The sequence below is a fragment of the Chrysemys picta genome, chromosome 1 (genome assembly GCF_011386835.1).
Source record: "Chrysemys picta bellii isolate R12L10 chromosome 1, ASM1138683v2, whole genome shotgun sequence".
Lineage (NCBI taxonomy): Eukaryota > Metazoa > Chordata > Testudines > Emydidae > Chrysemys > Chrysemys picta.
Window position 1 is genome coordinate 304,180,879 of NC_088791.1, and position 26,227 is coordinate 304,207,105.

Genomic DNA, 26,227 nt, shown 5'->3' on the forward strand with positions numbered 1-26,227 from the left:
TAGGGAACTCTCCAGTAACAGGGGGGGGGGGAAAGAAGTAGAAAAATCTAACTTTTGATAAACATCCTGTAGCCTCTTTTCAAGGGGCGAATGGATGTTTTCCATGGGGAATACTAAATTCCCCTTTGGGACTTCTGTCCAGTAATGATGGGCGGAGATACAGGTGCACTTTAACAATCATTTCTGTCTTCATTTGTCTTTCTCCATTTCCAGAGCTCCCAACACAGTGGCTCCTCTACCTCATTAGCATCCACCAAAGTTTGCAGCTCCATGGATGAAAATGATGGACCTGGAGAAGGTAAAAGAGACTGTTTTGATGGCAGAAGGTTGTTGACATTTCAAAACAATGATAGCTCAGCAGCTATGCGGGAAACAAATTGCTATTCATGCTGAAGCGAGTGAAGAGTTGCAGGGATGACTTGACTCTACCTTTAGAGGGTTACCAGGTTTACTGAACTGGTTGAATCATGGATTCTGTGCTAGCATGATGTTTGCCCTGCATCCAGAATAGCATTATTCAAGCATTTCAGTTCCACTGTCTTCTATGGTACTGATCCCACAGATTCCAGAACAGCTCCCAGAAGCAGTGGATTCTGGAAGGTTTTGAAAGACCACAGGTACAATATGGGACAATAATAGCAGAACTAGTTGAAAAATTTCCTCGTTGGTGCTAAATGGGTTCAAACAGAAATGGTTTAGAGCAACCCAGTTCTGAAATGTGAAAGCTTTGTCTACTCCACCCAGATTTTAAAATGCTTTTGTGTGTGGACACAGTGTGAAGAAAGTCAAAGTGGATAATCATGGTGGTCCCTTCTGGGCCTAAAATCTATGAATTACTGGCCCTTTTGAAGTCAGTGAGAGTTTTGCCGTTGACTTCACGAGGATCAGGATTTCACCCAAAGTGTCACAGAAGCATTGGGGATAAACTGGTTGTATTGTAGAGAAGGCCCAACTGCCACTTTAATGGCCTATCTGTTTAAAAAAAAATCTGGTTTTATAAATTTTTTAGATGGTGGGATGAGGATGATGGTGGTTTATTGTTGTCTGACATACTCATTTTACTTACAAGCACTCCCACTTGAGTACTTTGCGGGCTGTGTTTTTCATTGTTTTATTGTGATGTATATCTTAAAAAAAAAAATTACAAGAGCACCCTCTAAAAGCTGAAAAATAAAAGGAACCCAGGGTGATAAAATGGTGAAGAGTTAGAGGGAAAGGTAATAAATGCAAGGGCAACTAAAATAGAGTAACTTCTAGAATAATTCTTATTTTAAGGGTTTTTTTAAAGAAGGAGGTGATGGAATGAGAGGGATGTAATTTTGACAAAAGTTCCAAACTCTTGGGACTAGCAAAGCAAAGGTCTAGTAACCTACCCATTTAAGAGGAGATGGTTGGAACCTTTAATCTGAAGTTGTCCATATGAAACTGAATTCCCCTGACACATGAAAATTCTGCAAGGTCATCATTCCTGCTGGGGATGTCACATATTTCCTTCCTTTCATTTCATATATAACAGCAATATGCTTAACATTTCACAGCCTATAAGGAGACCTGTTTCTTGTTTCAAAGAGTTTAGAATTCAGCATAGACAAAACAGTTCAGACACAGATCGGTATGTTGTATGCTGACATGAGTTCAAGGTGGCATAGGACGAGGTTTTTGATATGGTGTAAATTAATTTGACATTTGATTAGAAAATGAAAGCAACAATTAGAGGACAGTTGTCTTTAAAATAATAACTCATGTTTGATATCCCTTTAATCTATAAAATTACTTTGGACAGACAGTATCTCAAATACCCTGTCCCAGCCTTTCTGTGATAAAAAGCATAGAGTATGGCCAGGATCTTTACCAAAATGATCATAGTATGCCTGAAATAAATTAATCTGAATAGCGCCTATACTGGAGTGTTCCATGCACATGTAATTACTTTTTTAGGAAGCATGAGGAATCACATTGGGCTTTAGCAGAAAAATGACAAGCCAAGTGAGATGAATATCCTCGCTGCATGCCAATGATTAAGATATGTGACTCAGGTTGGCCTGTACTCTGATGCTTATCATTCAAACACACACAGACACACATATGCCTGTACCATTTGTAATTTAAGGTGAAAAACACAAAAGTCACAGCATTTCAATCTTAACACCACATTGGAAAACGTGGGGTTTTTTTTTTTTTTTGCCAAATAGTCTCTCACACTTCATATTCTGTTGTGTGAAATGTAATTAATATTTACTGCCTTAAAGAGTGTAAATTGAAGAGTCACTGTTTTAAAAGGCTTTTTAGCTATTAGTATATACCCAGTATATTTATGTGGTCCAAAGGTGGTTGGTTTAGATTGAAGTCCATAATCCCAGCTTTTGGAAGCATTAGTAGGCATTGGTAAACTGCTATTTCAAATGTATTTCAAGAATAAAGGTGCATTAATAGGCACTAAAGTAACAGAAATACAAACCTTTTCTGTGTGTAGACCCTGTGTGTAACACAATTTTACCTAAACATCTGGTGCCCAGGTTGCATGTGAAGGTGATATAATTGAGAACATTTGTTTAAAAACTAAATATTTAATATTGAGGGGAAAATAGCACTTAACACATGAGGAATTTTATGGATGTCTCATTTTACAGGATGTAATAAAATAAGGGCTTGAGTGTTAGATTTTTGGTACGTATATTTAATCATACTATGTCAAGCAGTTCTAACCCTTATCAAAGGGCTCAACTACGCTTGTGCAGACCACAAAGGCCCTTTCATATTTAAAAAAATACAATTTCAGTTTTACACTCTGAATATGTTGCAATAGGGACTGTAAGTTGTGTAAACCTTGAATGGCTGAATCTACAGCCCAGAGGTTTTATTTTTCATCATTTGATCTGTGTGAAACCTATTGAGTATATACAATGTCAGCAACATGGTTTTGCTATACACTAAATGAGATATTGATTCTGAACGGTTTCCATTGGACCCAAAGAGCATGTTATGTGCAACATCTGCATTTCCTTCTCTACCAATAAAAATGCACTAATGATTTTTTCAGAAGTGTTGGAAGAAGGCTTCCAGGTTCCAGCATCAATAGCAGAAAGATATAAAGTTGGAAGGACTATAGGAGATGGAAATTTTGCTATTGTAAAGGAGTGTATAGAAAGGTGAGAAGGATTATTTGCTTATTACTGTAAAAGCAATCATTAATATAATGCTTTTCCTAGCTCATACCTTTATTTGCAGACTGTGGGACTTGTGGAATAAGGTAATATCTCAGTGCCAGATGTAAAAAATGGAAAAAACTTGTCTAATAACCCGTGCTGTGAAAAAAGGAGCAGTTCCAAGGGACAATCTATAATTTTCATGCTTTGGGGTTTTGTATATACAAGAGGGGTGGGTTTGAGTTCCTCACCCCTAAACCCTGAAGTAGGCTCTGCTGCCAGAGTCCCACTAAGAGGTGAGAGAGAAAGGGGGGGGGGGCATTGCTGAGAACCAAGAGAGCGTGGTGTAAAAGAAACAGAGGGAGGAGGAGATGTCCACAACATAATAATTTATGAAGCTTCTGATTTCTGATGATGGCAATGCAGAGAATGGCAAAAAAAGAGCCAGAGAAAGAGATGTCCACAATAAACAACAGAGCTGCCAATATCCAATCATGGGAGTTCTGAGAATGAGGTTCCACATTCACTGCCACTACATCCTAATGAGGAGCAATTTACAGAAGACTCCACAGTGGTTTCAGAAGCAAATTTAACATGTTGGCAAGTAAGAACTTTGAAGCCAGCCACAAAGACTTGATCAAGAATAGGCTGGATGCAAACTAGAGTCTCTCTGGATTGTCCCAGTCTGGGATTCAGATTGAATTGTCTCCGTATACCAAACTAACAGCTATTGTGGAAGTCTGAAAGAATAAGCTTTCTCTCTACAGACTCAGGGTTCACATGGTATGTGGCCAAGATTATTATGACACCTTCACAGGCCTTTGAGAGAGGTTATGATGTTGATGCAAAAGATCTTTCAGATCAAACTCCAGAGTTGAAAATGGCCACTTATAGGAACCCTGAGCTAGAAAATGTAGAAACCCAAGGAAAAGGAGAAAAGCAAAATTAAAGAGGGCACATATAAAGCCATATAGAAGAAAACAGGATAAGGTGAAAGAAAAGGGGAGAGGGGGAAGGCTAAGGCTAGAGTGCGAAAGACAAAAAGGGCAAGTCTCAAATGAAAGAAATAGTAGATTAGAGAAGCTAGTGGATTATGCAGCAGAACAATACTGTGAGATTCAGAGAGTCTTCCCTGCCTGCAGTTAAACATGTATATTCAAGCAATTTTGGGCTTTTCGTGTGTTTCTAAAGTTGAGAGGAAATGTGTTACAAGGAAATGACAGAACTAACTGTTGGTCTCACTACACACAGAAATAGTGCTAACTGGGAAGTGGTATCTTTAGTAATATGTAGCACTGTCTGTATGGAATACTCTATAAGTGACTATCTAGGGAATACATGATTTTGTGGTCTCGTTATGCAGATCATCCAAAAAGAGTGCACACCTTCCTGCATATGTTGTTTGTGTTAGAGAAACTATTTGAGGAATGTTTTTGAGAGTTAAACCACAAATGTAGTTAAATCACAAATGTCCTTATATCCCTCCACCTGTAAAGCTGGCTTGGTTACCATGAGCGTGAGTTCAGAGAAACAGAAACATTAAAGTAATAAATGTAAAACACCTCCACAAAGACCTAAAATAGCATTTCTAGGCATAAAAAAGCATAGATATAAAGTTATCTCAGGCCCTGTAGGGCCAGGAGTGAATGCTGGGCAGCGTTAGGGAGCTGAGGAAATTTCCTCATCCCACTGGCATAAAACTCCTGTGTCTAGAACAGACTTGGACCTCAAAGTTATGACTTTTTGATCTATTAAAAAACCTGTCACTGTACTAAGACTGAATCTTATCCTTCCTGGGCCTTGAGTAAGATTTTACATGCAGTATTTATTATGTCTCTAATTTATCGCATGCCTATCTCCTCCACATACGTGGTGTGTGTGTGTGTGTGTGTGTGTGTGTGTGTGTGTGTATCCATAAAAAATCATGACCATGATCCTGCATTCCTTGCACACCCAAAAGCCCATTGGATTTTGTGAAAGCTTAGTGTGTGGAAGGAATGCAGCCCCTTATTTGGTCTAGGAAAATATAATTAACAAAAGGTCTAACAATTTAGTCTGTGACCAGTACATAGTTGTAAACTTTTATACTGCAGTAATCTGAATTTTCTGCTTTGCACTGTAACTTTTTATTGTTCATTTAAGTGGTAGGTATATCGTCGCTTACCATATGATTGTCTCTTTCTGGTCTGCTCTGAATGTTTGCTTAATAGGTCTGTAAGACACAGAGCGAATCAATGTTGCCAATAGTCTGTGGTTACACATCTTTTTAGAGGAAAGAATAAATAGGATATTAATTTACATTGTTAGCTTTTATTTTCTTTTTAAAAATGTATGATCCCCCAAATCAAAGAGTAGCCAGAGTTGCAGTCTGCTTGTTACATATTTGCTGTATTATGCATGCAATTTGTCTGGCAGACAAATTCATTTCTAACCTACCGGATTTTGGAAATATCTTAATTTCCATAGTAGTTAATATTTCCAGTGTTTTGGAGCACATATCGTCTTACACAGAAAACAAAAGCCATTAATATCCTTTTTTGTGACAGAAAGGAAGCTTTTCTGGGACGACTAAAGAGTCTGGTTCACTAGCTTTCAAGAAGAATATATTTTGCCGAGTTTTAGCCCCATGCACCTGAGTTTCTGATGCCGTCCCTCCCACTTAAAAGATAGAGATTGACACTGTAACTATCTGTCTCTTCTCAGGTTTGGATGTGTCTACTCAGAATAAATGCATCCACAGGAAGGCCACCTCAGGGTGAAGAATGGCCAATTTTCAGAGCTGTAGCTTGAAGCCCTCTAGTGGAGAAAACATAGATGTCAGGGTGCTTTGTTGCGCTTTTAAATTAAGGCTTTAACAGCAATGCTGTAGTTTTGAAGAGATGATCATTCAGAATAGCTTCTTTGGAAACTCTCTTAATTTGTATCCTAATTTATATCTTTCTTTGGGGCCCTGCTGGCTTTAGAATCTGAATGTGATAAAGTATTTGTCACATTTTTCTTTTTTATAAATAAAATTTACAAAATGTGGGGGTTGGGGCATAATCTGCTGAACATGAACTCCCAGTGCGATGCTGTGGCCAAAAAACTAAGCTGATCCTGGGGTGCGTAAATGTGAATCTTGAGTAGGAGTAGAGAGGCTCCTTTACCTCTCAGGTATGTGTTCTTGTTACAATAATTCTCTTGGTCTATTGCTATCATCAGTCCAAAGAAATGTTAACATTTGTATCCCCAGAGCCATTATTGTTCCAGATTTTGTCCTGTTAAAATCACCAACCTTAAACTCGGCAGGACTACAATGTACTTACCACATCCTTTAAAAAAATATTCAGATGATATCCTTTTTCATCTCAGCAGTTATGGGTACTGTGCTTGAACGGCAAACACAAAAGCCATTGGGAAATTTTCATTGCAATTAAATGTTAATTTTTTCTTTCATCTTTTCTCAGGTCAACTGGTAGAGAATATGCTCTGAAAATCATAAAAAAAAGTAAATGTAGAGGAAAAGTAAGTATGAGAGCTCAAATAAGAACTATAAATGTTTCCAACAAAACATTTTTCTGTGAGATCTTGTTTTGACAGCTAAGATCAGTTCGGGAAGTTCTTGGTGTTCGAATTCTTCCTGGCCAATGGCAGAATTTTTGCAGTTGAGGGCATTTGCATTTGGAATTTTCTGCCCTTAACAGGCCATCAGAGCACAAGTCTAGCAGCCTGCAGAATACAATGAAAGATGCATTTACTTGGTTCAGCATTTGGCTAACTGTGTGTGTGTTTGCTTTAACTACTGTCATTAAAGCATGTAGCTGCCAGAGTGGTAAATGCTATAAAAACAGTAAAATAGAAGTAATAATCATATATAGTAAATATTATATTAACTGAATTGCTGCTGTTTTTTATAATTCTTTACTTAATGCTTTCTGGGAATATAGAACCATATTTATAACTGCTCAAAATATTTTTTGTATTAGAAAATTTTCTAAGAAGCTTCAGTGACTGACTGACTTTTCTTTTCCCACATTTCATTTTCTGTGTTCTCTTCTCTGACCTTGACTCAGTCACCATAATGATGCTGTTGCCAGACATTTTCTACATTGCCTAAAACAATGTTTGTGATTTTCATGGATTCTTTGGAAGATTTGAAAGTCCCAAGAGCCTCTGAACTCTCCCTCACGGGTGGGTGGAAAGGGTAGGGTTTTTTTCCACCAATCTGTATTAATTTAAGATTTTTGTTCTGTGGCAGGAGCACATGATCCAGAATGAGGTATCCATTTTAAGAAGGGTCAAACATCCCAATATTGTTCTTCTGATTGAGGAGATGGACATGCCAACTGAGTTGTACCTTGTCATGGAGCTTGTAAAGGTGCGTATTTTGAAGGAGATCACCCACATACGTGAACCCGATTCAAGATTGTATCAGCATCTTCAGGCATTTTACTCGAGCAGCTTTAACCATAGTACATGATAAAACCCACTAAAATGCCCGTTGCTTTTATCCTAAAGACTTACAATAAAATATGACAAGAGATGGGTGTTTATACACTTGCTGTTTGGGGACTCTCAAGCATGTTCATATTGTGGACCACATCCTAATAGTGTGTGTTTTGTGGACACCTCACCTTCCATTTGTGATCACCTGGCCCACTTCTCCTCACATATGGCATCACATAACATTCCTGTGGTACCTGCAGCACTGTCTTACATGACAAACAGATATAAGAAAACAATTGAATTTTTAGCTCATTTTAACACAATTTAGCTGCTAGCTCTGCTTATTTCCAGCTCTATGTGACCTGATAGTTTTTTGTAGACCACACCAGCAAGTGCTCAGTGGACAGTATTTTGGGGGCCCATGATCTTGTTCACATGTTTCAAAAAGAATTTGGCCCCAGATTACACCAACAGGCAAAACAAAAGCACCCAATTAGAGCATTTGTATAAACCTCATTATATTTTTCTGAAACAAAGTAATGTGGCCTTACATTTAAAATACATTATCTATGTCATCTGTATCCATTGAGTTTAGTGTCCCTTCATTAAATCTTCTCTTTTACTTTAATTGAAATTGAGATTGAAAAAACCCATTGCTGTTTAAAGTGTGATTCTATCCTGAAAAATAACTTGGTAAAAACAGCATTGTGAGGTTAGTTCTGAATTTATTGCCTTGTAGTGACTTCCCAATTGAATGTGTTCACTTTACAAGAGCAGATTTTCTTCCCCTTATTGCCAGAACTGCAAACTCAGTCTGGAATATACGAGTCTTTCTGGCCCATGTATCTTTCACAATAAGGGGTCTGCAATCAGAATTTAGCTAACAGTTCTGTTAATGATACACATGTCAGAATACAACCCAGCTCGCTGAGAGTGAAAGGTAATTAAAATGTATTTGTCAGTAAAATCAGAGAATTCTGAAGAAATGCAGGGCAGAGAGGTCTTGAGTAAGAAAATGCTATTTTCCATAGTGATTTTACAGAATAGACCTGCACTTCAAATTCACTTAAAAAAACAATGGTTCTCCACTTATTTAATTCTGCAGAATACTTTGTAAGAGAGACCAACTCTCTCATTAACCACTTCTATTCTCAATATCCCGTTCCCGCCATCATTCCAGCAACACTTTGTTTTGGTGGCCTTGCAGACCATGATTTGAAGTCCACTATTTAAATGGTTAGGACCCAATTTTCAAACATAGATACTTAATTTGTGCCAGCAATACTTGTACACACACCTGTTGAATGTAAAAACTTCACCCTGGTGTGCAAAACTGGCCTTTAAGCTCTTAAAAGTTCTACCCTATGGAAAGAATACCACTGCCTTCCAACCACACCAGAACTGGAAGACCATGCTCTCCCCTCATCTCCATTCATTAAGTAGGGCCCTGCTTCTCCTGCTTACAAGGAGTGGCCTGTGCATTATACCACAAACATGTAAGAGATGGGAAGTTGAATTGCCTCTCAATGATTCATCCACAAACAGAAACAAGACCCCTTCAACCACTGCCCAAGTTCTGCTCATCCGCTCACCTAATCTCTAGAAGCATAGTAAACCCTGCCACCTCTTAGTTCCCCTCCTCTGCCATCTTTTTGGTTTTATAGCCATTCTTTGGTCCCCCATCAGGTGACTGGGCTTCTTGGGTCCAATGAGAGAGACCTAGGCAGCCACATAGTAAAACAATCAGAAAGGTACTGATAGATCTGCTCGAGTTCCAAACTCTGGGCCATTTTAAGTCCAGCAGAGGTGAAAGTAAGCTGGTACGCCCTGGTATGGCGTATCGGCAAGAGCTGGTTTGCCGTACCGGGGCGGCCCGACTTCCCCAGGGGGCAATTTAAAGGGCCTGGGGCTTTAAATTGCCACCAGAGCCCCACTGCTGGAGCCGTGGGGTAGGGCTGCGGGGTTCTGGGGGCTATTTAAAAAGTCCAGGACTCCTGCTGCTTCTACTGCCCCGGCCCTTTAAATAGCCGCTGGAGCCCCACCACCACTACTCCAGGGCTCCGGTGGCTATTTAAAGGGCTGGGGCGGTAGAAGCAGGGGAGCCCCGGGCCCTTTAAATAGCCCCCAGAGCCCTGGGCTGCTGCTGCTACCCCGGTGGGGGGGGGGGGGACTTACCGGGTGGGCTGGGTCTGGCTCTGACTCCCTCAGCCACGCCCCTTCCACCCTAGGCCCTGCCCCTTCCGGGGGCCAGAGCTGGCCCCAGCGTACCGGTAAATCACTGTACTTACTTTCACCCCTGGGTCCAAGTGACTACCCATCTCAACGCAGTTTCCTATGACAGACCCTCCATCTTCCCCCTTCCCTCCAGAAGGTCTACTAGCCAGTGTGAGTTGTGCCCTGACTGCAGTGCCCAGGACCTTAGGGGTGAGCAATCACTTAAAAAGCAGGCAAGTTTTGCAGGAGCAACTTACTTAGCCACCCATGTTTGAAAATTTGACATGCAATATGGTTTTTTGTTTGGGTTTAAGTTATAATCCAGTTCTCATTCAGCTAAACAAGAGAAGAGGACACTGCAAGCACTCATAAAAGGAAATGTCTCAAAATAGAATTATAAAGAGGCAAGCTATTCTAATGACTTCATGGGAAAATCAGTCTTCTACTACTTCTCCTACTCTCTTCCTCCTCAACATACCCACCCTCGCTTGCATGCTCTTTCTCTCTCTTTTTTACTTAAGAATTTCTGCAGATACCATGAAGTTTAATCTGATGGTTTGCTTTTTTTTTTTAGTTATGATAATATTTATGCTTTAGGAGATTTTTCATAGACATAAATTAATCTGAATTTCTGTGAGCACATGAAGTTAATAGGTTCTTTACCTTTATATGATGAGGGGGAATAAGGGGAGAAAGGTCCTAATCAGGGCCGGCTCCAGGCACCAGCTTAACAAGCAGGTGCTTGGGGCGGCCAAGGGAGAGGGGCGGCACCTGCGGCAATTCAGGGGCGGCAGGTCCCTCACTCCCTCTAGGAGCGAAGGACCTGCCGCTGAACTGCCGCCTCCAATCGCGGCTTTTTTTTTTTTTTTTTTTTCCAATTGTCGCCGCCAATCACGATCATGATCGCAGCTTTTCTTTTTTTTTTTTTTTCTTGAGGTGGCAGAAGTGCTGGAGCCAGATGTTAGTATTGTTTCTCTGAATATCTATTCTATTTGTTAATATTTAATTGAAAAAACCTTGCTATACTGTGCTCTGCAGGCACCAAGGAAAGTATTTCTGAAAGATATTAATTGTTAATTCAACAATTGCTGACTGTTTCCCTTGCACAGCACATGCTGTTGGAATTGATTAACCATCTGTTATTGACTGACTTTTGAAAACCTGAGTTTAAATCAAATTCACACACAGGAAAGAAATTCAAGAAGAAAAGGCTTGTTGTAGAGCAGTTGCAGTTAGTATCACCCTGCATTAATTGACAGTAACATGTTTGACAAAAGTGGCTGCTGTAAATACTGCCTTCATTTCATGGTAGGCATATCGTTCCCTGCTTTTTTTTTTAAAGCGCTCTAAGTGTAAGAAAAAGCACTTCATAAATACAAATATAAACATATTGCAAGCAGTGCTTGTAAAACAACTGCAGGACCTGGCTGCTGGCATTTTGCCTTTCTACACAACAAAACAAAATTATTATTCAAACCGAACAGGGGGTTAGTCAACTTAACGAGCAAGATTTACTATTGAGTTTCCTTTACTACTCAGGGATATGATTTCACTTTCACAGCAGAAAAGAGATTATATCATTTACATAACAAGGTAATAAATAATTGGTTACTGTACTTACAAACTTACTGCCTTATGTGCAGATGATAAAAACTACATTCTGATGTTGCTAGTCTGACTTAATTCCAGAAAAATCGGAGAACCAAGAGATAAGGGTTGAAATTGCATCCTTACGTGCCCCCACCCCTGTGCCCAATGTGCCTAAGTAATGGATGGGTTGGCCTGATGTATGAATAAGCTAGGCAGAGCTTGGCAAGCTATAAAACACTAGTGCTTCAGAGACAACTTAGAAAAAATATTTGTCAACCATATTAACGCTTTAAGTGCCTTTCAGCACCTCTTTCTCCTCTTTTAACTTCAGAAACACTTATCAATATAATAAAACTCAGTGTAGTCTAATTATATACTTTTTTTTAACTGGAGGACAAGGTAGATTGCCTGACTGCCAACAAAATTATTCTGCTTTATTAGCTGTCTCTCTATTAATGTACTGTGTGTGCTTTCTTTTTATTTTCCTTTCTTGAGTTTAGGCTTCCCTCTATTCTTTTATTTCTTTTTCTTCTCTTTAACTTTAGGTTTGGTCTTCCCCTTTTTCTTTTTGGCTTTAGATTCATCTTTCTTTTTCTTCCCTTACATCTGAGGCTTGACCTTTTTTCACCCTCTTTGGGCCAGATCTTTGACTGATGTAATCAATGTTACATCTGAGGTTTAGGAACATAGGAATATAAAAACATAGGAATTGCCATGCTGGATCAGACCAGAGGTTCATCTCGTCCAGTATTCTGTGTCTGACCATTGCTAGCTCCAGATGCTTCACTGAAAGGTATAAGAACCCCACAACAGGTAGATGTGAGATAATTTGCCCTCTACACTAGGTCTCATCCTGATCTCTAATAGTTAGAGATTTGCTTAAACCATGACATTTGAGGTTTAATATTGCTTCTAACATTTTAAAGAAACCAGTCCTTTCCCTTAATCTTCTCTTTTGAGCTTAATCTTGGCCCCTTTCTCCTCCATCTTCTACTTTATTCTGTTTGAATTTTTCCCCCTGGTTTTCCAAGTTCTCTAACTCATGATTCCTCTGAGTGGTTGATTCAAAGAGTCTTGATCAGTGTCATCAGATAGTACAGAAGATCTGTATGGTCTAGATTTGTCAATGACTCTCTTCAAACACTCTAGTGAGCTGGACTTTTAAAACCCAAAGTGGGAATAAATCTGTGCTGGACAACTCTAATTAGCATTCTGGAATGAGCTAACTTTGCTTTCATTTACCACAAGTCCTCTTATCTTTGCAGCTTGCAGATTTCTTAATTGTGCTGCTGAATCCTCTGCTGAGCTATTATAATTTTCAGCAAGATGTTTTCTACTGGACTGGTGGCAAAGGTGCTGAAACTTTGTCTTCATGTTGCCCACAATCAGACACTAGCTGTATAGCCATGTTCATTGTCAATCTGACCTCTTTCTCTTGTTCTTTTCTTTTCTTTTCTTTTCTTTTCTTTTGTGCAACATCTACCCCTACTTTGGAGGTCTTCACAGTGCTGGACAGTGTACCCTTCTCCGATTTTTTTGGACTTCACCTTCTTATCAGGTTCATTTTCAAGAATTGAGGGGGCATCCTATACCCACCTATCTCCAAATTCTTTTTTCAGAATTGCTCAAGTTTTCTGCTTTTGTTTGTGAGCTTTTTGTAGAACCTCATTTTATTACAGTTTGCATCCTTCTGTTTCCCTATCTTGCTCTGTGGTAGTTACTCAGATTTCCTAATAAAATATGTGTCACATAGATTTTTCAGTGTTTCATATACCATTCTTTTTATCTTGACCTAAGTCCAATATGTCCTATGCCTCTTCCCCCATATTGTATATAAAAGAGGTGTACTTGGTATTTATTGGCATAATTTACAAGCTCTGATGCAACATGAAACTGCTCAACACAGTTTATGCATTTTGGCTACACTGATTATAATCAGTGAAATTAATGCTTTCTATAGGAATTATACCAGTGTCAAAACACAATGTTGAGTTGGATGCCAACAACCATCAGATTGGCTAAACAATCATGATGGGTTTAATTTTTTTATTTTCAAATATTTTGGTTCTCTTTATTTTTCTTCTGCTTTTTGAGCCTCTAGCAGCCATGTTTTCTAGCTTTTCTCTGTAGCCACAAAGGCCAGAAACTGACTTTTTTTCTTTTTTCTTTTCCCCCAATGAAAACTGAGATTTGCATGATTCAGGCCCTGGGGCTTAAGGAAAAATACCTAATAGAATGAAACATAGGATAAAATCATGAGAGTTGGCAATGTTGGGATTATGGGAAATATTTTCTCCATTGCCCTGGGAAAATAACTTCTGTTCCTCTAAGAACACTCTGCTTTTATTAATTTTTTCTTCTTTCTGTTGCTGCTGTCCCTGCTAGGCAGCTTGATTTTTCTCACAGTTTTTGCAGACTCTGTCCTCTCCTTTTCTGTTTCCGTGGGATCTAGGCTTCCTTGATGGAGCTGCTCTGTTTTTGGCCTGTGGTCCAGTTCTTCTGCAAAGCAACCTTTTATTTTTCTCACCCTGCCTTACACTCTTCATTGAACTGGGGTTTCTCCTGCCCTCTTGGCCATTCTCAATCAGTTTAATATTTTTTCTCTCTTTTAGCTCACTGCTGGTAATACAGTCTGATTTAGTGGCTGCTCGAGAGCTTGAGAATGGAAAAAATAAACCCTCTCCTCACTTCAGAGGAGTTTCACTTACTTTCTCTTCTTTCCTTCATTCCTTTCCTTTTGTTTCCCCTCCCTGGAAGTGGCATCCAGCCAGCTCTGGCACCGTGTCATGTTAATGTGTAGGAAGGAACACAGAGAGAGGCATGGGTGATTGCAACAGAGTTAAATACTTTTAGTGAACTGGGAAGTGACATAGGGCTGGTCCACACTAACTCCCCAGTTCGAACTAAGATACGCAACTTCAGCTACGTGAATAACGTAGCTGAATTCAAAGTATCTTAGTTCGAACTACAAGGTACTTACCGCGGGTCCACACGCGGCAGGCAGGCTCCCCCGTCCACTCCGCCTACTCCTCTCGCGGAGCAGGAGTACCGGTGTCGACGGCGAGCACTTCCGGGATCGATTTATCGCGTCTAGACAAGACCCAGAAGATCGATTGTTTACCACCGAACCCGGAAGTAAGACGTACCCTAAGATTGTCTCCAGTGCAGTAAGACTACAATGTTAACTCATCAAATGCCTTCGAGCATAATAGTGTATCATATTTTCTGTTGGGGGACCCCAGTGTTAACATCAGGAAGTAGAAAACCTAGAATACTTGACACATTCTAAAAGGGAGAGAGGTCTCTGAAGTTAATGTTTTTAAAGATTTCTGAGAGGTGGAAACAAATTCTTTTAATGCATTGTATATATGCTGGGTAGATAGATACATTATGGGAAATAATTTCATCTTTAATTCTAAATATCCATATCATTTTAGATTTAACTGAGATTGTGGATATGGTTTTGAATGTAGGTTATTTGTAATTATAATAAATGGCAGCAAGGATTGGTACCCAGCACAGTGACAGCTGAATATGCTGGTAAGCAGCAGGTTTGCAATGTAGGTGCTAAGGAAACAGGTTGGCAGTGCTGGAAATGTCACCGAAGCAGCATGCTTGGCTACGGGAGAGGAATGGGTTGCTTAATATTTTCCTCAATCCACAACTTTCAGCTCCATTAGCTGACACGCTGAGCAGTGTTGACCAGCTCTGAATGGGAGGTATGCCCTGCCTTCTGTCCCTGGGAGGAATGATACCACAACACAAGGCCTTTGTAGGTAGGAAGGACCTCTGTGGGGCCCTCACAAAGTGGCACAGTGCTGCTATTCATTTTCCAAAGATTATTAAGCAGTTCTCTCTGTGTACAACAGGAAGTTGTTAATGTGCCATGGTTATTCTGTTCCAGGGAGGAGACCTTTTTGATGCCATTACCTCCACTAACAAATACACAGAGCGGGATGCCAGTGGGATGCTGTACAATCTGGCCAGTGCCATCAAATACCTCCATAGCTTGAACATTGTTCACAGGGATATCAAACCTGAGAATCTACTGGTAAGTGAAAGCTCTACTTACTGTATTGTTACTGCTAACTTGGGAGTGATTGAAAGTGTACCTGTGCTCTCAATGAAATAGTCTATGCCATTAGCCTTTTAACTTACTTTCTCTCACATGCTTTTGGGCAGATCATGCATCAAAAGGTCTTTAAAACCAACAGCAGTCACAGAGAATATAGACGTGTCAGGCTCCTAGAAGTTAAACAGTCTGTCTTTAGCAAGTCTTTGTCCTAGGACACTAGTGCAGGATTATTCCATACAGTGAATTTTTCAGTGTGTTTTCAGTCTAACTACAAATATTTCATGCAATAGGGTTTTAGGCACTTTCCTTGGAATAAATACTTTGCACCTTTACATAGTACCAAGCTACCCAACCCCCCTACACAGGAGATTAATAGCAGTATTTCAATTTACAGACATACAAACTGAGATTACATGATCTGCCCAAAAGCATGTAGTGTTTCAGTGGCAGATCCAGGAATAGAACCCTGAAGTCCATCTGTGACTGCTCTAACCATATAACAGTCTAATAGATCTTTCTGTTAGAACACTTTCCTTGTTAGACAGTCTAAACCTTCCTTTTTCTATTTTAATGTCATTGATTTTCTTCTGAGGGCCCAGTCCAACTCCCATTGAAGTCACTGAAAAAACACCCTAAACAAATTCTCTCTCTCCTTGGGGTCTACATATTTCTTGACCGTTATTGTGTCCACTGTCATCTTTAGTTCAGTCTTTGCCAGTAAATCAATCTCTCCAGTCCCTTAATCATTTTTGTGTTTGCTCTCTGAATTTATTCTAACTTGCAGAGAATTTTCAGTATCAAGGCACCCAAAACTGACTGTGTTTTACAGCAATAACATAATTTAGATTGTAAAGAACATAAGTTCTCAGGTGTGCACTGTCTGCCATCATCTTCTGTGTTTAATATTGTTTGGCAATGGAAAGTTGTTATGGGAAAGTTGGTTCAGGTAAATCTTAACACACTTGCAGAGAATTGGGTTTGTACAATTCAGAACTCCACAGTGACAGCTGTCTGTATAATTCTAGCCATTCTTGGCCTAGTTTTTCAGAAAATGCTAAAACCATGTAGGCCAGGGCTCTCATTAGACATGAACATGTACACCCCTATAGCAGTCTTAATGCTAGTGTTCATAGACTGCTGCATGCATAAGTTATAGCAATCACATGTCAGGATTCATTAATGCTGTGTCTTGGAATGTGCAGTAAGATTTCATGGAAAAAGACCTACCATGCTTTTGTATTCAAACTTCTTAAATTCCTAAAGTTTGACAGCAGTACCCTGAAGCTTTTTTAATGTCTTTCTGCTTCCACCCTCATTATTCCCTTGTTGGTAATACCCACTGGCCTATCGTGAGTAATCATGTTGTTCTTCACTTTATTCAAATTGTTAGAGTGTATTTTCCAGTCCAGAGAACACAAAGGTCATATGCTGCTGTTGATACTAAACAATGGCTAGAAGGCACTAAACTTTTCACAAAGACCATAACTTTCAAAACAAGCACTTGTATATTAAAACTACTTCAGCTCCACTGATGTAAAAGAAAACGGTATGGGGTATGGGGGCACTTCCATAGAACTTATCAGGTATATGGGGGAGCACAGGAAACGTGTGTTCCCCTTGGTACTTGGTATGATAAATTAGGCAGCACTCATCTGATAAATATAAAGGATCTGATTCTCATTTACACTAAGGGTACGTCTTCACTACCCACCAGATCGGCGGGTAGTAATCGATCTGTCAGGGATTGATATATCGCATCTCGTTAAGACGCGATATATCGATCCCCGAACGCGCTCCCCGTCGACTCCGGAACTCCACCGGAGCGAGCGATGGTAGCGCAGTCGACGGGGGAGCCGCAGCCATCGATCCCGCGCCGTGTGGACCCCCAGGTAATTCGATCTTGGATACTTCGACTTCAGCTATGCGAATAGTTGCGTATCTTAGATCAATCCCCCCCTAGTGTAGACCAGCCCTAAGGCCCCTTTACTCTGCTCTGGCAGTGTAATGGGGTATTAGCATACATGGAAGTCAGGTCTCTAGTTTGTTGGTACATATTGACATCAAGTGTGTTGTCTCAGCACTTAACTCCACATATATCACAAAACATAGAATTGTAGGGATGGAATGGACCTTGAGAGGCCATCTAGTCCAGCCCCCTACACTGAGACATTACCAAAGTGTATCCCGTCCAACCTGTTCTTAAAATCCTCCAATGGTGGGGATTCCACAACTGCCCTTGGAAGCCTATTCCAGAACTTAATTATCCTTATAGTTAGAACGTTTTTCCTAATATCTAACCTAAATCTCCCTTGCTGTAGATTAAGCCCATTACTTCTTGTTCTACTTTCAGTCGACATGGAAAACAACTGATCATCAGCCTGTTTAAAACAGTCCTTAACATATTTGAAGACTGCTATCAGATGCCCTCTCAGCCTTCTTTTCTCAAGATTAATTATTTAATCTTTCCTCATAGATCTGGTTTTCTAAACCCTCCATTCTGAACTCTCCAATTTGTCCCCATCTTTCTGAAAATCTGGGGCCTAAAACTGGACACACATCAGCTCAGGCCTCACCAGTGCCTAGTATAACAGAATAATTACATGTCTTTCATATGACACTCCTGTTTATGCACCCGAGAATGGTATTTGTCTTTTTCACAATGGTATCAAATTATTTGCTCATATTCAATTTTGTATTCACTATAACCCTGACATCCTTTTCAGCAGTACTACCACCTAGCCAGTTATTCCCCATTTTGTAGTGGTGCATGTAATATTTCCTTCCTAAGTGAAGTACTTAGCTTTATTGAATTTCATCCTGTTGATTTCAGACCAATTCTCCAATTTGTCAAGGTCACTTTGAATCCCAGTGCTGTCCTCCAAGGAGCTTGCAACCCCTCTCGATTTGGTGTCATCCATAAATTTTATAAACATATTCTCCACTCTGTTATCCAAATTAGTAGATAAAATGTTGACTAGTATTGGACCCAGGACTGACTCCTGCAGGAAACAATTAATATGCCCTCCCAGTTTGACAGCAGACCACTGATAACTAGTCTGAATAGGGCTTTTCAAACCAGTTGTGCACCCATCTTATAGTAATTGCATTTAGACCACATTTCCATAGTTTGCTTATGAGAATGTCATGTGGGACTGTGTCAAAAGCCTGACTAAACATGTTGTGACATAATAGATTGCCATGATGTCAGGTGATCTCGCACTGTAAGAAAGTCAGCATTTGAGCCATTGACTACATTACTGCTCTAAAGTTCATCTAGGCTTTGATAGAGAGGGAGATTATGGTCTTTAGCACAGTACTCAGAGCTAAAAGTTTCTGAATTCTAATCCTGTCTCTGACAGTAACTCTCTGTGGCCTTAGGAATGTCTTAACCTTTCTGCCTCAATCGCCTGAGCTGTAAAATGGGATGATATTTATTTGTCACAGGTGTACGATGAGGATTAGTTTCTTAACATTTTATAAACACTTTGAAGTTGGTAATTTCTATACAAATGGTAAGTCTTTTTATGTTTATTATCCATTTTAGCAGAAAAATCTCCATGAGCTTTCAATGTGCTTAAAGTCTGTAATTCTGTACCTATGCATCCACTTGCTCTGTTCTCTGGAGGACATGCCTTCCGTGTTTTAATTGGAACATTTTTATAATTGCTGCTATTTAACACGTTTATTTTGTGAAATCATGGGATGTTTTTATAGCCATATAATAAACCCTAGAGAACAACTTATCTGACTGTTGCCATCTGCAGTGATCACAAGAGCAGCTTAGAAAATACTGACAGTCTTTGTAGTAATAGGATACATATGGTGGCACACAATTATGTGTTTCTGCATTCAATTAGTGTTGTACAATTACCCAGTTTTATTGCTTAGTTAAAACAGTGAAAGCACTACATAGTGGGTAATTTGCACTAATCCCCATCTCTCTAATTGCCCTTCAGTGTTTAAATGCAGTAGAACATGTATAGTGTTTGTTCTGAATGAGATGAGCATTAAATTATCATTCACATTCCTTGCGCCTTGACTGGCAATTAACGTACCACTTCTTCACATTAGGAGCACTTTTATAGAGAGCGCTAAATAGAGTTATAACAGGGTGGGGGGAAACTATTCTGTTCTAGCGTTACTAGAAAATCAACTGAAATAGTCTCTCAAGGAAGTAGTAGAAGCCTCATTCCTGGAAACGGACTGACAAAACCCTAGAAAATATACCATACTGCACAATTCCGCATTGGCAGAGGAACGGATTCAATGATTTAAGAGGTCTTTTCTGTAATTAATTGCTCTGATTATGGTTCATTCACATCACCAGTGTGACTAGTGAAATTAATCTGTAAACATGCACTAGATTAACCAAACTAGGTGAAGGCATTTTCCACAATAAAAGGCAATTGCATTAAGGATGAATACTAGTTACAGTGGCTTCAGCCACTGATCTCTAAATCACTTCTTTACATTTTCCACCAAGTGTCTATTTAAAGTTTCTAGTTGCTAGTCTTTAATTAAAACTGTGGTTGAAATTAGATTTATTGCTCCCATTTCAGCAAACACTTCATTTCAGGAACCAGATGTATTTAACAATCGGTGTTTTTAATAAAGCTGAAATTACATTTTTAATGGTCTTTATGCCCATTTTTTGCTGGCTTAATAACAGAGAAGTGTGAATCCATTTCAGATTGTTGGTCCTCTCACATAACAAGATCCAGTTTCATGCACTTATTAAAAACAATCGGAGGAACAGAGGATTTCTGTGAATGCTGAATCTCCCCTCATAATATAGAAGACCTGATATAATATGTTGTATAACCCTACAATACAGAAGAGTGGCAAGAAGGTTTCTTAATCTTTCTATGCAAGGTTGTACAGCAAATGAAGAAAAAATTCTCTTCATAGGATGGCTAGTTACAGTTGTTTTTGATGGATCCCTAGCAAACTGTTTCAGTTGATGAGGAATGGGTCTTCTAGTAAAAACTTTTGCACTAAGTGAGCAGATGAAGAGTCTCTGAGTTCACTGCCCATTTCTTAAGGAAATCTAAGAAGTTTCTTTTGCAGGAATTTGTAATTCAGTGAGGCTTTTGTTGTGGCAGTGTCTGTTCAAGGTGGTGGTACACATGAGATTACGCTTGTAGACCAAACACATTTTTTAAAATGTTGTTAGATTAAACTGCACTAAATTTCACCATAAATCAACATAAAAACTGGAAGAGAGAGCCCCGATCAACTACTGCCTTAAGGGATGATTCGCTGGTTAACATTTTATTTTGATAAATTTAATTATTTTATTTTGACTATTTGTTTTGATATTTGAATATTTGTCAGTGTTTAGGCACTGGGGAAGCAATGGAAATTGGAATTTTCCTATTGTGGCAGCTATCTTTATGTACTGACTGCTTCTAGAATATAAAGTCTCCTCTTGCACTGATTAAAAAGAAAACAAAAAAATTGCAAGTAGCTTTTCACTGCTGAAGAGATCATAATTTAGGGAAGGATTTTCAAGAGCACTCAGTATTGGCCTAACTCTGTTTCCATTGAAGTCAGTGAGAGTTATACCATTGACTTCAATGGAAGAAGAGTTGCGCTAACACTGAGCACTTTTGAAAATTCCACCTTTAGTGTTTTGTGAGTGCTCAAAAGTGAGCATAAGTGCTTAGTGAAGTAAGTGTGTTGTGACCTCTCTAGTGGCTCGTCCATTGGGAGAATAAAAGCCTACTACTGCTGTCAACTAATGGAGTTACTTCTTTAGCTCAGAAGTTCAAATCCCTGTACAAGCCTTTCTTTTGTGTATTAATTTTAATAAGCTACCACGGTTGTCAGACTCAGTGGGGATTTAACCCAGGAACTTCAACGTCAAAAGCACAGGCCTCTACTACGCTACTATACTTTAGTTTTTAACAAGAGAAAGATTTTGTGCTCTTTGATGATCAGCCACTAAAGGGGGATCCAGCATACTTAGCCAGTTACACTGGGTATGTTTATTTTTTTAGAAGAGAGACCATATATGAATCAAACCCTCCTAATCACTGTGATTTTTTTTAAAATGTGCACTCATCTGTATTTTGGGAAGTGAAGGAGAGAATCTGAAAGCATACTCAACTGAAAGGAGTAAGTCAGGAAGTTAGCAAATTGTTCATGAGTCCATTTACATAGAACCTTGCTGATCCTTTGGATTTTATTTCTGGTTTAGGTTTATGAACACCAAGATGGAAGCAAGTCTCTGAAGCTGGGAGACTTTGGGCTGGCAACAATAGTGGATGGACCTCTTTACACAGTCTGTGGGACCCCTACATATGTAGCTCCAGAAATCATTGCAGAAGCTGGGTAAACTATTTGCAGTAAAGGTTCATTTAAGTGTGCAAGGTGGAATATGTTCTCGCCAAAATATCAGTTATAACTCTTTTAATTTAGGCTTTTTTTCCTACCTTTTATTAGGGGTTACCACGGCAGTTTTTAACTTCAAAGTAGAAAGTCCTCAAATTAGCACTGAGGCAGTAACTAACCGTTTCTTTTAACCCTGGGGTAAAAGTAACAAAAAAACTGACCTCAGTGACTGCTAACTGTTGTTTTCTGTGCTCTTCCTTTGTCCTCTACTGTCCTTTTCCTTAGGATCTATTGTGTAGAGCAAACCCCCACTGGGGTGAGTGACCCATAGCACCTGTGCAGGCTTCCTGTCAGGAGAGGTCAAACGAGCCCTACTCTCATCCAAGAAACCAGTACGCTTTATCATCTGTGTTCAGACATTCTAATCCAATGTAGCTTTAAATTGTAAACATCTGCCTTGGATTTGAAAGCAGATATTGGTGTACAGTATAGATAAAATTCAGCTCAGACCATTTCATAAGAATTTGTGCACTGACATCGTTGTCTTTCAGTTGTGTACTGTAGTTCATACAGGCTTGGTATCTCTAATTATAATACTTCTAACACTTTTAGATATGGCCTGAAGGTGGACATCTGGGCAGCTGGTGTGATTACTTACATCCTGCTGTGTGGCTTTCCTCCATTCCGTGGGTATGGGCTATGATCTTTTATCCAACTCTTAACAATGCACCTCTATGCTGTGAATGGTCCATGTGCCTGTCCTGCACTAAGAGGTCTGCTGTGGGGGTGGAGGGGAATCTTTGCTTGCAATGTTGGGTTATTTTTTTCCATGCTCTACCTGTTAATTTATACAAACTTCATAAATCTCCATTGTGTTTCTCAAAACCCCAGTCTCTTCTCATTCTATTTATTTTGATGTAATCTGCCTTGCAAAACAAATGCACCCATTCCAGGCTTTGGGTGCCCTTGGCAACCATTTATAATGTATGATGAAATCAGCAGATTCCTCCAGTTACTCCCCAACACAGTAAGCGGGAAGCAGTAAAATGTAAACAAAATGTAAGCCATCCAACAGAGATTTACACCTGTAAGCAAACTTACAGCCTCCCCTCACAAATCTCCCCTCTCCATTAAAGCAAAGAAGGAGGGCTGGGCCTTGCCTTAAAGATAGGCAAGCTCAGAAACAAAGAGGTAAGTGTATCCCAAAGATGGACGGAGCTAACAGAGGTTGCCCTACAAGTAGACTCTTTTTTTCCCCCTTCTCACTTGTGCTCCATCTCAAGTGCCCTCACAGTCCACAATTGTGGCCATGTGGCATGGCGAGAGGAACTGGTTCCAAAAGGCAAACTTAGTGAACTACAGTTAAAAGCATTTTACTTTTTAAAAGTTTATAAAAACGACATCTGTAAATAAATCTTATGTTTTGTTTTGTGTTTGTTTGCTTTACAGATGTGGAGATGACCAGGAAGTGCTTTTTGATCAGATTTTGATGGGCCAGGTGGATTTCCCATCTCCATACTGGGATAATGTTTCTGATTCTGCAAAGGTAGATTTACAAAGTTGGCTCTCTTCTGTTTTATCAAAGGTGCCCTGTATATATGTTGTGTGTGCAAAGAGAGTGTAAAACTACTGTTCTTTTGTGTCCCTATATTTGAGAAGCTTTAGGTCTAAACTCCCCTGAAGTACATATGTGTCATCTACAACATTATTATCTGATTATTGTCTGTGTCTTAGATTGTAAGCTGACCTGGGCAGCACTTTGTTAGTATTTGTCTCTTATGCAGTGAATGAAAAAATGAAGTCGAATGAATAAATGATTTTTCAGTTGAGTGGCTAAATCAAAAAAATCAGAAAAAATCATTTTGTTTCGGGTCGACCCAAAATGGAAATGTTTTTGGGTCAAATGAAACATTTCATTTTGTTATCAGGTGTTTTTACTCGTTAGTAATTAAATCTAGCTAAATTTTGAAATGAAATGTCATTTTGAAACAATATGTTGAAATAAAACATTTAAAAACTTGTTCAACGTTTTTCCCTTTTAGGTGGGAGGGGTGAATCTATTTGCCAAAATCAATCTGAATTCAGATAATTGTGATGAACCTGACACTGCATTTTTCAGAGACTAAACTATTTGTCTGAAAAATTTTGCCCAGCTCTAGTTTTTAGCATCCTGTCAACACCTATTGAACAGTTAAAACTTCCAGTAACTTGGATCATAAATAGGCACATCCTTGGGGCAGTGACTGTGCTTTCTATGGGTTTGTACAGCGACTAGCATAATGGCAGCTGGATTCCAATTGGCACCTCCAGGTGTAATTGTATTATAAATACTAAATAATAATAATCTGAGGGAAACATGTCCCATGATTAATGACATGAAAGGATTGTCCTGATATCTCTTTCTGTCAAAGAACCAGGCTCAACATTGCTTGTAACTCCTGAATGTTGCCAATGTACGAGACTTTGACTTTTTCTATCAATCCATTACAAGACGTTCATTTTTTTAGTCCTCTTTTTTTAAAGCAACTTTCAAGTATAGTAAAAGCTGTTTTATCCAGCACTTCACCAACCGGAAAGCTCTATAAACCGGCATTTTTTATCTTAATTGAAAGTCAGGTTTATAGTCCAGTCGGTGCGGGGCTGGCAGGGGGTTGGGGTGCGGGATGGGGTGCGGTGCACGGGCCCTGGGAGGGAGTTTGAGTGTGGAAGGCAGCTCGGGGAAGCAGGTTGGGGGTGTGGGAGGAGGTGCGGGGTGCCAGATCTGTGGGGCACTCACCTCCGGCAGCTCCCACAAGTGGCAACCTGTCCTGGCTGGGAGCTGCGGATCCAGCGCTCAGAGTGGGGCAGAGGCAGCACGCAGAGCCGCCTACTGTGCTTCTGCCTATGGGTAGCCAAGACAAGTTGCCTATTGTGGGGAGCCCCCCCAATATGGCACCCCGAGCCCCCTCCTGCGCCCCAACCCCCTGCCTTGAGCCCCCTCCTGCACCCAAACTCCCTCCCAGAGCCCGCGCCCCGCACCCTTGCCACGCCCCAATCTCCAGCCCCGCACCCTACTGCACCCAAACTCCCTCCCTCTTAGTTAACCAGCATTTTTCACTTACCAGCACCTGCCATTCCCCCAACATGCCGGATAAAACAGCTTTTACTGTAATAAGGAAGAGCTTGATTCTGAGAGGAGGTAAGAGAGCTGTGGGTGCACAGTACCTTTCAGGATTAGTCCCTAACACAATTAAACACACTTGCACAACAGGGTTGAATTTGGCCCAAGAGTTCAAATTCTCTGGAGCAGTCTCATTGGTGCACTATAGTAAGAGGTGAAATTACAGAGTTCCTAGGCATTCTGAGTTACAGTAAGATTGGAGTTGATTGGGGTTTCATATTTGCAGTCCATTTGAGTTGGCATGTGTATAACCAATAGATTTCACCCTAACACTTTCCTTTTCTTACCTTAAGCTTGGGAACACCAACACATAATCATAGGATGAATATATGCTCTCAGTATGAGCACTAATTCATCACAAAATAATGTCAGTGTTTTCATCTGAGGTGTGAGGATTGAAAATGACATATTAAATGCTGACTCTTGATTCTTCTATACCACTGTTTTGTACTATGTTTTTGGAAATAATATGGGAGGGGTAGAGGGTGGGATTTTAGTTTTCAAACTAGTGAAATTAACATACAGGATACAGTACTTGGAGCTGAAAGAAAGCATTAAGTGTTAGTAGGAGTCTTCTAATCCCTCCCTTTGTATTGTGGCAAGCTTGATTTCATCATGCGTAAGACATCACTCATCTGTTAAGAATCAGCTCTAGTCTTCAATATCTCTAATGACAATTCCACAGCTCCTTTGGCAAGCTCGTTCCATTATCTAACTACTCTGTCTAGTTAGTTTGTTCTAAAATTTTCCATTTTGATGCATAACATCATTAGTTTCTATTCTGCTCCCATTTATTATTGAAAATAATTGATGTCTATCATTTCTGATTTCCCTTTATATTAGCATCCCATTACTGTTATCTTTTCTATAGATTGAATGCACTCACTGATGGGAGAAGTAATGCATTAAATGCTGGTAGGAAACTGAGGGGAAAATAGTAAAGAAGAATTTGAAACATTAAAACAAAGGTTTTAAGAGTTAGAAATATTTTTTTGAAAATATCCACTTTGCTATTGATATTGGGAGCTAGAGAGAGTCAAATTCTAGAGTAGTCTGCATCATCTTTAGAGAAAGTTGGCTATTTTCTAAATGGGCAACTAACCTGATTTCATGCTCCCATCTGTTTTGTACCTTATGTGAGAAGTTCTTTCCTCTACAAACTGCTGACTACAAAATTAACTCAGCACTTATGGTCTTCTAGCTTTTCAATGCATTATTTAGCTGTTGATTTAGAAGTTCAACTTACAGTTCAGCAGTTGACAGTTTTTTTAAATAACCTTAGTA

The 26,227-nt window shown here is 39.6% G+C and overlaps 1 protein-coding gene across 7 annotated transcripts in view; it reads left to right on the forward strand.

Annotated features, from left to right (window-relative positions):
• The window catches only part of DCLK1 (doublecortin like kinase 1), a 348,891-nt gene that overhangs the window by 299,670 nt on the left and 22,994 nt on the right, over positions 1-26,227 (forward strand). For 5 of the 7 annotated variants that reach the window (XM_005286601.5, XM_005286603.5, XM_065581339.1 and 2 more), the window contains 8 exons: positions 214-298; positions 3,041-3,149; positions 6,593-6,650; positions 7,384-7,503; positions 15,280-15,426; positions 21,650-21,783; positions 22,396-22,473; positions 23,233-23,329. In XM_005286601.5, the coding sequence (XP_005286658.1) occupies positions 214-298; positions 3,041-3,149; positions 6,593-6,650; positions 7,384-7,503; positions 15,280-15,426; positions 21,650-21,783; positions 22,396-22,473; positions 23,233-23,329 (828 nt within the window). The remainder of the gene's footprint in view (positions 1-213; positions 299-3,040; positions 3,150-6,592; positions 6,651-7,383; positions 7,504-15,279; positions 15,427-21,649; positions 21,784-22,395; positions 22,474-23,232; positions 23,330-26,227) is intronic. The other 2 variants (XM_005286602.5, XM_065581340.1) reach the window with 1 other exon arrangement.